At 45.3% G+C, this 13,338-nt stretch overlaps 2 protein-coding genes across 4 annotated transcripts in view; one reads left to right on the forward strand and one right to left on the reverse strand.

The window, feature by feature from the left end:
* Positions 1 to 6,657, forward strand: part of CAPN7 (calpain 7) — a 41,862-nt gene extending 35,205 nt beyond the window's left edge. For 2 of the 3 annotated variants that reach the window (XM_035128805.2, XM_035128807.2), the window contains 3 exons: positions 1,688 to 1,818; positions 2,881 to 2,964; positions 3,060 to 6,657. In XM_035128805.2, the coding sequence (XP_034984696.2) occupies positions 1,688 to 1,818; positions 2,881 to 2,964; positions 3,060 to 3,204 (360 nt within the window). In that variant the 3' untranslated portion in view covers positions 3,205 to 6,657. The other variant, XM_035128810.2, reaches the window with a different exon arrangement.
* Positions 6,658 to 6,901: 244 nt separating this feature from the next.
* SH3BP5 (SH3 domain binding protein 5) overlaps positions 6,902 to 13,338 on the reverse strand; it is a gene marked incomplete at its 5' end in the record, with an annotated part of 55,188 nt that continues 48,751 nt past the window's right edge. Inside the window, 2 exons of the mRNA XM_035129931.2 lie at positions 6,902 to 8,558; positions 10,892 to 11,149. Coding sequence (XP_034985822.2) covers positions 8,383 to 8,558; positions 10,892 to 11,149 — 434 coding nt within the window. The remainder of the gene's footprint in view (positions 8,559 to 10,891; positions 11,150 to 13,338) is intronic.

Raw genomic sequence — 13,338 nt, forward strand, 5'->3', positions numbered from 1 at the left:
CGGCTGGGCGGGGAAAGCCGGACCCCAGCCGGGTAGCAGCAGCAGCGGGAGGACGAGTATGGTGCTGCTGCTGGCCACGGCAGGAGGAAGCAGGCGTCCGAAAGCGGCGGCTGCTGCAGCCCCGACAGAGCGCGCAGCAGCGCCGCTCGTCCCGGGGCAGCGGGACCCAGCAGCAGCGCCGTCCTCATCCTTCTGCTGCTGTTGCTGCTGCTGCCGGGCCAGCTGCTCGCCTCGTTCCTGGGGGTCGCAGAGGAGGCTGGGCGGGCACAGCCGGACCCCAGCCAGGTAGCAGCAGCAGCGGGAGGACGAGTATGGTGCTGCTGCTGGCCACGGGAGGAGGAAGCAGGCGCCCGAAAGCGGCGGCTGCTGCAGCCCCGACAGAGCGCGCAGCAGCGCCGCTCGTCCCGGGGCAGCGGGACCCAGCAGCAGTGCCGTCCTCATCCTCCCGCTGCTGTTGCTGCTGCTGCCGGGCCAGGTGGAAGCAAGCCGCTGCTCGCCTTGTTCCTGGGGGTTGCAGAGGAGGCTGGGCGGGGACAGCTGGAGCCCAGTCACGCAGCAGCGGAAGGACGAGGACGGCACTGCTGCTGGGTCCCGCTGCCTCGGGAGGAGTGGCACTGCTGCACGCTCTGTCGGGGCTGCAGTAGCCGCCACCTTCGAGCGCCTGCTTCCTTGCCGCGGCCGGCAGCACCGTACTCCACCTCCCGCTGCTGCTGCTGCTGCTGCCCGGCTGGGCTCCGGCTGTCCCTGCCCAGCTGCCTCCGCAGCCCCCAGGGGCGAGCAGTGGCCTCGCCTCCGCCGGTCCCAGCTGCAGCAGCCGGTTCTGGGCGTCTGCCTCCTCCTCCCGAAAAGAGGCAGACGTCCTCCTCCTCCTGCGGCCAGTGTGCTGTGTCCCACTGGCTGGCTGGGCGCTAGCGGTCTCACTCCGCGCAGCGCGGAGGTATGGCTTATTTTCAGGGGGTGTCTTCTATTTAACAAATACATCAAAAGCCTGCTATGGCTTACTTTATGACTACGCCTTAAAAAGGGGGAAACACGGTATACAGGCAAATTCAGGATTCAGGATAGTCATTCATTTCTGCAGATCATTTGAATGGCCGACGCTCAATCTTTCCAGGCTCTTAATGGCATGACAGCAACCTTTGCACAAGAGAGCACTTCAGTGGTGTATTTACTTAAATGCAGCTATATCCAAACCAACTCAAATGGCTCCAAGACAAGGCTTTCCCAAGCCTCTGTTTTCCATGTGTTTTGAACTTGGGGAAGGGTGCTCTAAGGCATAAGGCTCCCCTCTTTTTGAAACATATTAAATGCACTTCCCGCACTCTGCTGCCAAAATCTGTTGATCCCAGGCAGCCCCCACCTTAAAAGAATACAAGCAGATGAAGGCTTTGCAAGAAATGCATGCCTAAAAGGCACTTGACGCTTCAGTCTGAATCCTGCAACAAAGGAAGACTTTTACAGTAACATTTTCTCATTTTCCATAAAAGGATTTAGCAATTAAGTCAAGGAGCTGATGTAAAACCTTTGCCTTGTTCCAGTGTCAGCTTGAGCGACTTTGAGATTGAAGTTCTAGTAAAGCGTTGGAAGTCAACCAGAAGGGAAGTTAAATTGGAACTAGGATTAATTAATAATTTGTTTTTGTTCTAAATGTGCTGCTTAAGAACCTCCTGAACTTTCTTTTGCTTAGGTAAATGGGCAGTGGAAAGGTCAAAGCGCTGGCGGGTGTGGGAATTTCAGAGAGACCGCCAAGAACAATCCTATTTACCAGTTCCAGTTGGACAAGGCCGGTCCCCTCCTCATTGAGCTACGAGGACCAAGGTTTGTGCATGTTTGAAGGAGTGGAGCCACAAAGTTGGTGCGGTGCAACGCAAACATTGTTTGTTGGCCAAACTCAGTCATTTGTCCAGTGTTATAAACTCCATTTGTTTTTGTTCATTTATGGGGAATCTAACCAGCAATTGCTGCTATTAAAATAATAATAATAATAATAATAATAATAATAATAATAATAATAATAATAATAATATGTATACCACCCTTCATCCAAAGATCTTAGGGTGGCTCACAGCATGAAAATACCGAATAAAACCAGAGTACATAATCAAAACAAAACAATAACCCCCCCTCCCACACACACATTTGAAAGGACGTATGTTTCAGAAAATCCCTTTCAATTACTTGTTCTAAGCATGCTGAGTTATGGGCTTGGTTCCAAATCCTATAATTTTGGTGTCCATAAATACCCTTGCCCAGTGCTCTTTTTCCCCTAAAAAATAATGTTTAGGGGTACTGTCAGGGACTGTTCTAGCAGTGAACACTCCCTGACAATCGCAGAAGAGAGGCACCGTGGCTCAGGCAACATCCTAGAGCCCTTACTGCAACCTGAGACAGGATATCAGGGGGAGGGATCCGGGGAAGTGTCCAGCGGGGAGATACCTCGCCCTTTTAAGTTCATACCTGACTTGAGACATTCAAAAGCGCGCAGGTGGAAAGGGAGGAGGGCAGGAATCACACACTTATGCTGGGGGAGGAGCAGACGACAGGCATTGGGAGAATCTTCGTCAGACTGATCGGACATGTATTCTCGATACTGAATCACACTGTAAATATCAGGCAAAATAAAAGTCTTAAAGACAGAATGGCTGTGGTGCTAGTTTCTCAGAAGTAGCCAAACAAGGACCGTGACAGGTACTTTCACGTTGACTCAAGAAAACCACCATTTTATAGTTCAAATCGGGGAAAATAAATTCAGTAAAGGGACAAAAGTACAAAGCTTCAACAAATGTTTAGGGGTATGCGTACCCCCAGAAAAAAGCACCGCCCTTGCCATAGATCACTGTGTCTAAAACACAATCACAACCTCCAATTCGGTTTTTGCAGGCAATACAGTGTTGGCTTTGAAGTGGTGACAGTCTCTGCGGTGGGAGAGCAAGACTTTCAGAAGAAAAACAGCGGCGATTACAGGTAACGCCTTGTCTGACGATACACCTTTCTGGATTTGCATTGTGCTAGATCTGGTCCTAAGTTTGCCCCTTTTCTCTTTTTTTCCTCCCTCCAAGGTGTGGGTTTTGCTACCTGGAACTCGAATGTGTCCCTGCTGGCGTTTACAATATTATCCCAAGCACTTTCCTCCCTCAGCAGGAGGGCCCTTTCTTCTTGGACTTTAATAGCGTTACCCCTCTTAAGACATCGCAGCTGCAATGAGGTCATCCATCTCAATGACTTAAGACTCTTTAAACGCTGGAGGGCAATCGAAAGAACCTACCTATGGGGGGGGGAAATGTTTACATGGGCTGTGCAAAACAAATCTGGACTTTCGCAAAGGGAATTGCACCCTAAAGCTGGAGCGGGTAACCGATGCTGCGGATTGATTTCGAACACCTACAAGTTTCTACCACGTATGCACTTTTATAAGGTCAGGTGTTCATTGTCCATAGGAATCTCTTAAAGCAGAGCGGAACCAGGTCTTAGCCTAGAACTGGCCAACTGGAGGGCAGGCCAAGGGAATTGCTTGTTTGCCTAAAATGTCCTTGCTCTTTGCATGGCTTCGCTTATAAGAATATTTTCATCACGTTTGGGCTTTAAAATGTCTGTTTCCCACCAGCTCCCCTCCTCACAGCTTTGGTTTTTCCAAATACACCAATGAAGCAGCTCAGGTCGTATCTGTCTTGAATCGGAGATGGCTGTACATGTTTAAATACTTCCTTGGCTCTTTGCTGCAAGGGTGAGAATCTGTGGCCCTCCAGATGTTTTGGAACTAATAATGATAAAATAATAATAATAATAATAATAATAATAATAATAATAATAATATCCTGTTGAGGACTGGGAGAAACCCCTGCTTGAAATAGCTGTTGGTAGTGCTAATCCTCGCTTTAGCTCAGGGTGGATAAAAAATCAATGATTTTTTTTAAAAAAAAATCTGATTTTTAAAATTTAAATCACATTTTTAAAATAAAATGCTTTTGGAGGAAAAATCTTTCTAAAGATAGTTTTCTATTTAAGTTACATTATAGTCCAAAGGCTAGTCATCAGGAAATAAGGATTTAAGTTTTTCATGTGTGCTAAAACTCAGTCCAATTTTTTTTTAATCGTTTAACCACATCAGTTAACAAACATGGATACATATGCTATAATGTTATTGCTTTAGTTAAATAAATTGTTCCAATTGTTAAGGAAATGATTATTTTTCTACTTCCAATAAAGTACAGCAGAAAAGTTGTCCATATATAAACAATTAGTTCATAATTACCTGCCTTTGTATTTCTAATAGTCTAACCAGATCAGTATAATTTTTGATATAACTGTAAAAACTACTCTGAAAATTTATTGTTCCAAAAATGAAACCTTCAGCGGGTTGTAAATATTAAGATTATACCAGCAAGAATGAGTCTTTCTGTAAAAAAAATTATTTAAATCAAGTTTTACTGATTAGTGATTTAAATCGATTTAAATCAAATCTACCCTGCTTTAATAATAATAATAATAATAATAATAATAATAATAATAATAATAATAATAATAATAATAATTTATTTATACCCCGCCCTCCCCAGTCAGAACCGGGCTCAGGGCGGCTCACACCAATAAAATTACAATAAAACATAAAAAACAATTAATTAAAATACAATATTAAAATTTAAAATGCAGCCTCATTTCAAGTAGTCCATAAATCCAAGCCATGAGGGAGGAAAACACAGGGGTCAGACTAAGTCCAACCCAAAGGCCAGGCAGAACAGCTGTCTTGCAGGCCCTGCGGAAAGATGACAAATCCCACAGGGCCCTGGTCTCCTGTGAAAGAGCGTTCCACCAAGTTGGGGCCAATACTGAAAAGGCCCTGGCCCTAGTTGAGGCCAATCTAGCCACCTTGTGGCTCCGGATCTCCAGAATATTGTTGTTTGTGGACCTTAAGGTCCTCCGCGGGGCATACCAGGAGAGGCGGTCCCGTAGGTTTCCCCCTTTGATGGTTTCCCCCTTAAATGTTGGGCTTTGGAGAGGTCCCTATTTCTCTTTAAAGCAGGGTTGGGAACTGTGCTCCTCTATAGTGCTGGACTCCTATCAGCCGTAGTCACCTATGTCTAGGACGAGGGTGTTGTGGTCCCACCAGCCATCTGCAGGGCTACAGGTTCTCCATCCCATCTACAGCGCAGAGGACGAGGCTATCTTTTGTTATCGGCAAGTACAATTTGTGAACGACACTTGGCATCCCCAATGGAGAAATAGCAGCTTCAGGCCAAAGGGAGAAGGGGCTGGAGCAAACCTTATTTATTTCTCCCCAATTTGCGACATAGAAATCCATTTCCCTAGTTTGTTTTCAGCCAACTCTGCCTGATTTTTTTTAAAAAAAATTAAGTTTTGCTTTTCTCAAGAAAACGAATGGTAATGGGCAAGGCAGCTCCTCGCCATTATCAAGCGACTCAACAGGATGACGTTGCTTTTGCTATTATCTCAATCGGTAGCTCCCTTTGAAAAGGAAATCAAAACCGGGTGCCTTGTAATTGCTGTTCTGTGAGCGGCCAGCTAGGCTAGGGGGAATTGGAACACGCTGTGCACTTACGAGCAACTCAGCTGAACTGCTTTGCAAGGCAATTAGTAAGATGAAAGTTACAGATCTAGCCCTGATTGCAAACAAGTCAGTAATAAAAAGACAGAAGGCAACAGATTTAATTGAGGATGACTTAGAGGATGACTACACCCAATAATATTCTATGTACCGTAAGTACCAAAAAATGGATTCTACAGGTGAAACTCGGAAAATTAGAATATCGTCGAGAAGTGCTTTTTTTTTCAGTAACGCAACTTATTATTTTTTATTTTTCTTTTAATTTTTACAAATGCTTTCTTTTGGAAATTCCACAGTAATAAAACAAATAGTTACAATAATACAAAACTAAACATCGCTATTACATTTCATTAATTAGATTCCATTTATAATTGACCCGCCTAACGACAAATAATCACAATTGCAACAAATAAAGGCTTGACATATCTTGCTTTGCATGTCATGCATCTGTCTCATATTGGTTTCACCTTTTAAGTTGCATTACTGAAATACATTGACGATATTCTACCGTAATTTTCCGAGTTTCACCTGTATATGGAGTTTGTCATGTGTACATATAGGTAAACATATGGTGGGGATTTATATGCACAGGTACTTAACAAGAATTCATCCTTTGTTTATGGTGATGCATGATTTTTTGTACATGTACTGCTAGTAAGCCACGTGTCTCCCATCTTACATTTGTGCCTCTGGTTTTTCCTCCCCGAGTGCAGAACCTGACATTTGTCCCTATTGAAATTCATTTTGTTAGCTTGGGCCCAATTCTCCAACCTGTTACGGTCATTTTCAATTCCGATTCTGTCGTCTACTTCATTAGCTGCCCTGTCCCGTTTGGTGTCCTCTGCGAATTTGATGAGCGTTTACTCAATTCCTTCATCTGTCATTTTTTAAGACGTTGAACAATGACGGGCCCAGGACAGAATCAGACAGCGTTGCACTTGTCACTTTTTCCCATTGAGAGCATTTGTGTGGTGAAGCATGTGTGACTGAGCTTGTTTGTTATTTCCTCCCTCCTAACCGCTTTCCCTTTTGTGTCGTGTCTCTTTAACATAGTGAGCCTGAGGCCAGGGACTGTCTGGGATATATATATATATATATATATATATATATATATATATATATATATATATGGCTGAAATGCTTTTTAATTCTACAACTTGGGTGCTCAAGGGAAGTGTCTACAGCGCACACAATAATATTAAATCCAGAGCTTTTGGTGGTTTTCTTTTTACTATTTATCACTGTGCCACAAATGGGACAAAAAATTGTACCCCTTCGCTCTGACTTCCAAGCTTGAATCTTACCACGTATCAGAAAAAAGAAGAAAACGCACACTACAACTGTTTAGTTTTCACTTTATTATTGACCATTCCATTTGGCACTCGCAGAGTTCATTTCCTCAGTCAAAATGTAAGCCAAACGCGCAAATGGAAGTTGTCTGTATATTGAGGGGAACAAATTTGCAAAGGCTTTCCTAAAATAATTTTCAGCACTTTCAACAGAACCATACTGCACATGAAAACAAAACTGAAGAGTGAAAGGAACATTCACTGTAGTGTAAAGGGTCTATGTATTTTTTACATTTGTTTTCAGAATAGCTACACAAAACTGTAGTTGGGGACAAAAAAACACAACAGAACTAAGCTAAGGAACAGAAAATCTGAGGACGGGGCAGCCAAGAAAATGAGCAAGTTTTATTAGCAATGGCATATGTCAGTTTCAGAAATGCTAACTACCAAAACAAAAGTCCTATGATTTTAACTACCTCTTATTAGCATAACTACCAGACATCTCTACTATGTAACAGCTGGCGCTGAACATGCTTTGACACCCTTCCCAATCTTACTCTTCTTTTCGCTCAAGGGATGCTAAATTTATAAGTCCTTTAATTACTCTACGAAACCTATAACATGACAACCTACAGTGATATTTAGAAGTACTCACTCCCCCCCTTAAACCCTAACTGGCAAATAGACCATCTGTTCATGCATGACAACTCCCCCCTTCTAGCTTGGTAGGCCCAAGGTGTAAAAATAATTTTTGCCCTGCTCCTACCTAACAACGGACACCAGCCATACCAGAGAAAGTCGTCTGTAACAGCTCCGATGTACATTTCATTTTGCTTACTGGATCCGTAATAATTGGGACATCCTCTCCACCTCCCCCCAAACATGGTACACTAAGAAAGGGTGTGTGCGTCAATATTAACAACATATTCATGTTACCCTTGAGGTATAATTTTCAATCATATATGAGGTCTAGAGACTCAGGGAAAGTTTCTAGACTCTGTAACATGCAACAGTATCCCTTTTATAATCCAAAATATAAATATAGTCGTTTAAAGTACAAGGCTAGGCCACCGGCACCTTGAAATTCTAGGTCTAAACAGCCGCTCGGCTCAAAAAAACGGGCATTGCCTACAAAATGGACACTGGCTGCTCCTCCTAAACATTTGGCTCGGTCTTCCGTTTCCCGGCTGGCACAGAACTCCATACACGGAACGCAACTAGTTATTGCTTCTGCCAAAAGTGGCTACCAAAGTGTCTTGCAAAGGCTGCGAAGTCCGATAAGCACAGCGGAGGCTTGTGACCGATTTGCGTCACGGCGAAAGATTTTGCTTGCATTTCTAAAATAAAAAATGCAGAAACGCATACCTCAGCACCGATGGAACTCTCAGTGCAGTTTCCTAAAGAGTAAATGCTTAAAAGATTTGGCATGTATTAAATAGTTAATTGGCACAAGGTTCTTCTGGCACGCAGAAGAGAAGTTTGTATAAATTAATCGATAGGTTCCTCCTTCGCTCTGAGCGGACGTCGACCTCAACCGATTTGTACTACTTTTCTGTCTGCGCAGATCCCATCTTTGACTTTCAGGCACTGGAGGGAGAGCTGCTTCATCCGGTTGTCCAACGTAGGGCCACTGGAAGAGGAGTGGCTATTCCGGTTCTTGTTTGCTTTGTCGAGCGCCTTGTTCTCTGCTCCTTCTGCTCTGTCCCCTGCGAAGATGAGATGGAACGGTTCAGCAGCTTGAACCATGGAACAATGTGGGTTTTACAGAACCTAGGAAGCTGCCTTGCATCGAGCCAGACCATTGGTCCAGCTCAGTGGCGGAGCTTCATGCTCTGGCACCGGGGGCGGGGCTGGTGCCCGTTCTGGGGGTGGGGCACGCCTCCCAGAGGGGCGGGGCACACATTCCAGGGCCGTGGTGCACCTCTTGGGGGCATGGCGCGCCTCCCAGAGGGGCGTGACGGACGTTCCAGGGGTTGGGTGTGCCTCCCGGAGGGCTGTGGCACGCGTTCCGGGGGCGGGGAGAGTGTTTTGGGGGCGGGCGCCCACGATGGCGCCCCTTGGAGCCCGCCGCTTGGGGCGGCCCACCCCTATCATCCTACGCCCCTGGTCCAGCTAGCTCAGTACTGTACTGTCTATACTGATTGGCTGTGCATCTCCCACACCTTTCTGGAAATGCCAGGGAATAAGGGTTGTACTCAACTACGTTCTACTCATGAGTCGGATCCACTTAAATTAATGTGTCTTAACTTGGTCATCTCCATGCATTTGAGTGGGTCTGCTCCAAGGATGACTAGCATTGGAGACAATTTTGAATTGCTTCCCAGACAGATGGTCTACCACTGAGTTACAGCCCCTTCCCTGACAATTTTATTTTTATTTTTTTCAATTTATATACTGCCCTTCATCAAGAGATCCCAGGGCAGTTCACAGAATAAAATAACCTAGCAAATACGGCACCCTAACGAATACAGTGGAGATCCCCCTTGCCCCATTCATCATCACCCATTCATCTCGGAAAATTTGGAACAAGCTGTAAAGCAAAAGGCACTGCATTCGAAGTATGATTGGATACAACTGGAATTGGGGGAGTTTCCCCAAGAAGTACGTTGACCATTCTGCCATTTTCAACCTCCTGAACTATCTAATCTCGGCACAAGTTTGTAATGCTGCGGTCGTGCTGCAGTTTGCATGTCCTCCAACAGGTGGCCACAGAAACTTGAGAGTGGTGACAGGCCAGCAAGCTAGTGAGCAAGCAAGGACTATGGGTGGGCTGGCAGCCCCGGTGAGCTGTTTAAAGGACAGCGGGGGATACTACAGAAGAAGGGGTGGCCCTCGGGGAAGCTGGGAGAGGAGGAGGAGCTCACCAAGTGTGGCGGAAGGGAGGCTGGCAAAGGAATTTGCCCCTAGTATGTTCCAATTTTTGAACCCTCTGGAAGAAAAGCAGCCTAGTGTGCATGCGTGCAAATTCTTGATTATAACATAAGCTATTATAACAATACTATTAACCTTTTAGCTGAAGGTTCTCTGAAAGCAACAGCATGATCTCTATAGTATGTATGTGTAGATATAGATACACACACACACACACACACACACAGTGGTACCTCGACTTCCAAAGGCGATGCGTTCCACAGCACTCTTCGGAAGTCGAAAACTTTTGCGCATGCGCAGAACACACACGCGGCGAAAATACTTCCGGGTTAGCGGACTTCGGAAGTCGAAACCTTCGGAAGTCGAGGTACCACTGTGTGTGTGTGTGTGTGTGTGTGTGTGTGTGTGTAGCTACACAGCTCTTTAAGATTGAGTCGCAATACCCACAATCTCCTAGTGTCTCGCACTATTCTCCCCAGGACTGGTAGCACACATTTTGGGGTTTTTTTTAACAACAAAAAAAAAACCACATTGGTAATCCTTTCCATTTCTTCAAGCAACAATAATCCCGTCAACCACCACATCCCATGAGCTTCATTTACATTTGTTAGCTTTGGCTCTTTGCTGCCGATTTTGGGTGACTTAAAGATGCAAGCACTATCGTCTTTGGCTGAAAAATGCTCTACACTCATCAGAAACGCCTCGCTGCGCAGGACTGGTCTGTCACCTTTGGAACTGGAAACTCTGGGAATTTTCCTTCAGCCAGGCCATAACTTCCTGCTTTAGGAAGCAGCAATCATTCACAGAATGATTTCACACTTCCAAGTATAGGGAGGGTGTAAGTTACAGATTAAACTTGTTCCTGGCTAAGCCTGACATCCTTTGCAGCACGACAACCAGAAAGATGAAGGGTGAGAGCTTTGAGATTACCAGCCAGATGGGTGGGGTATAAATAATAAAAGTATTATTAGAGATTTTAGGAGCAGAGGAAGGCTGGGCTTTGGTCCCACCCTATTTATGTGGGTTACAAGATGCACTTGGTCCCATAGATGCACTTGGTCCATTTTTGCAGGGGGGAAAGGTGAGGAGAAATGATCCCCCCCCCCAGCCTTCAAGCCTGTTGATCCCTCTCCGAATAATCCCTAGCCTGGGATTCAGCCCAACTTACCCCTTTCAATTTCACATTCAGGAGAGGAAGCCCCGCTGCATTCGCTGCGAGGTCCCAGTAGAGGAAAGATGCCGAATTCAGACAGCGAGATGGGGCTGGACAGATCCAGGCTTCTAGGCCGTGCCACGGGGAGAAACTGAGACGGCGTCTCAAAAGGGCTGGTCGGACCAGAGCTGAAACTGGATACGGACTGGGTTTCAGAGTCGTCTTCGGACACCAGGCTGTTGCAGGTGTCGTCCTCAAATACTTCCGAGGCCACTGTGCAAAATCAGAGAGCAAAAAAAGTCAGGAGAGCAAAATCTGATTAGGAGGAGGATTTCCCCTCCCAAGTCCTCCACCTACCTGCACCTCTTGTTTATGAACCCTGTCCTCTCAAGGGCAATAGTTACAAACAGTATACGGACGCTACCCAATCAAAAGCCCTGTTTTGGAACAGTATTATGCCCCATTATCCAAGGCTAGGTGTAAAGCAGGGGTGGGAAAGCTGTGGCAACCCAAATGTGACTGAACTACAACTCTCATCTTTCCTCGCCATTGTCCATACTGATGGGAGTTACAGGTTTATTGCCCCTGCTATAAATAAGAGCAGCAGTTACCACACTAGGGCGTTATGTAGAGGTTGGCAAAAACAGTTTCTGAACGACACACTTAATGCTGCAGTCTCAAAATTGAACAGCACCAGAAGGAACAGGTCGGCAAAACAGTAGCGAAGTACAGTGGAACCTTGGTTCTCGAACTTAATCCGTTCCGGAAGTCCGTTCGACTCCCGAAGCCATTCGAAAAACAAGCGGAAGCCGCGCCGGATGTTTGCCTTCCGAAAAACGTTTGAAAACCGGAACACTTACTTCCAGGTTCTCGGCATTCGGGAGCCGATTTGTTTGTCGACTAAGCTGTTTGAGAACCAAGGTATGACCGTACAGGCAACTCCCAGGTTAGGCCCATCTGAAGGGCGTGTGATTGTGGCACATGCCATCAAACCCAGAAGTAGCCCGCAAAAGTCACAAGCGTCATGAAAAGGGGTGGAGCTGGGACAAAACGAGAATTGCCTACAGAAAGGAAACAAGCAGTTGACAGTTCATCATCTTATGCTCCGGGAACAAAATTATCATGGGTGCCAGTCTTTTCCCACCAAGCCGCAGGCTTCACAACAGGGAATATTATTTATTGACTGTAAATAAATAGGAGTTTGGGTGGGAACGATAGTTCTTATCCCAAGACACGTCAGTGATTCATCTGAACATAGCAGGTTCAATCCCTTCCCAGTTGTCATTTCCATTATTTTAAAGGGGAAAGCAGCTGGCTTTCACAGATGTGGGACCTTCAGAGTAAACACTGCATAGCTTTCCGTGCTGTGTTTAGTTGCTGTGGTGACCTACAAACAGCACTATTCTGCCGCAAGTATGTGTTTTGTCTGCCAGTAACTCTCCAATACAAAACATAGTGAGAGAAGGTGCTCTGAGGTCCCGCTCGGGGTGGACGAACTGCCGGCCTAAGCTCAAACTGTATTTCAAGCAAGGATTTTTAACTGCCCGATACAATATTTTACACGGTTAAGGGATAACAGAAATTCAGTGTAAGCAAGAATCGCGGACAAATTAGAGAAAAGCTAACACAAATTTAAAAAATAAAAACATCAAACCAGAACCCTTCAAATGAGTGTTGCAACATTATTTGTTCTTTCTTACAAAAATCGGCGCTTAAAATCGAATCATTTATGAACACAAATCACACACAGAGAGACAGCTTCAAGCTTGCTATATAAAGAATCTCTACTGAGGTCCACGGAACGGTACAAAAACTGACGGATGAAAGTTTCAGAGACAAGGCGCTGCACGTTTCCAAGCTTTTGCAAGAAGTCCAGAATTTCACAATTGATTTCAGCGTAGTTCAGTATTCAATGTTGTTTCAATCTCTGTCCCAGAGAAGAAACCCTATTTTGTATCCTGGGGTACAAGCTTCTCAGGCCGCTACGTGTTGTTCCGCGCTACATAAAAGTTTATGAGGCAGAGAACTTTTGGAGCTTGAATGCGACAATACTTAGCTCGCATATATTTTCTTTTTCTTTATTACATGTTTATCCCATCTTTTTATCTTCACAACAAGCCTGAGAGGTAAGTTAGGCTGCAAAAGAGGGTCATAGTTGAGTGGGGATTTGAACCCAGGCTTCCCTCATCCTGGTCTGCCACTCTAATCCCAGCACCACACCAGCTCTCTCTACATATACATTTGTATATTAGGCTAAAGCATAATTTAGTTGCTGCTGCAGTTCTCGTACCTCCAGTTTCCCATCTTCTCTGTCTTGGAGGTAAGGAGGAATTCAGAAGCTTTCCCTTCCAGTTTCCACAAACCACATTTTAGTGTGTCATTGAAACTCTAAACTATGCTTAAGGTTAGCTATGGCTGGCTTAAACAGGGCAGCTCCATGGTCTGAAGCTGGCTTGTTTCAA

The sequence above is a fragment of the Zootoca vivipara genome, chromosome 12 (assembly GCF_963506605.1).
Source record: "Zootoca vivipara chromosome 12, rZooViv1.1, whole genome shotgun sequence".
NCBI classification, from domain to species: Eukaryota; Metazoa; Chordata; class Lepidosauria; order Squamata; family Lacertidae; genus Zootoca; species Zootoca vivipara.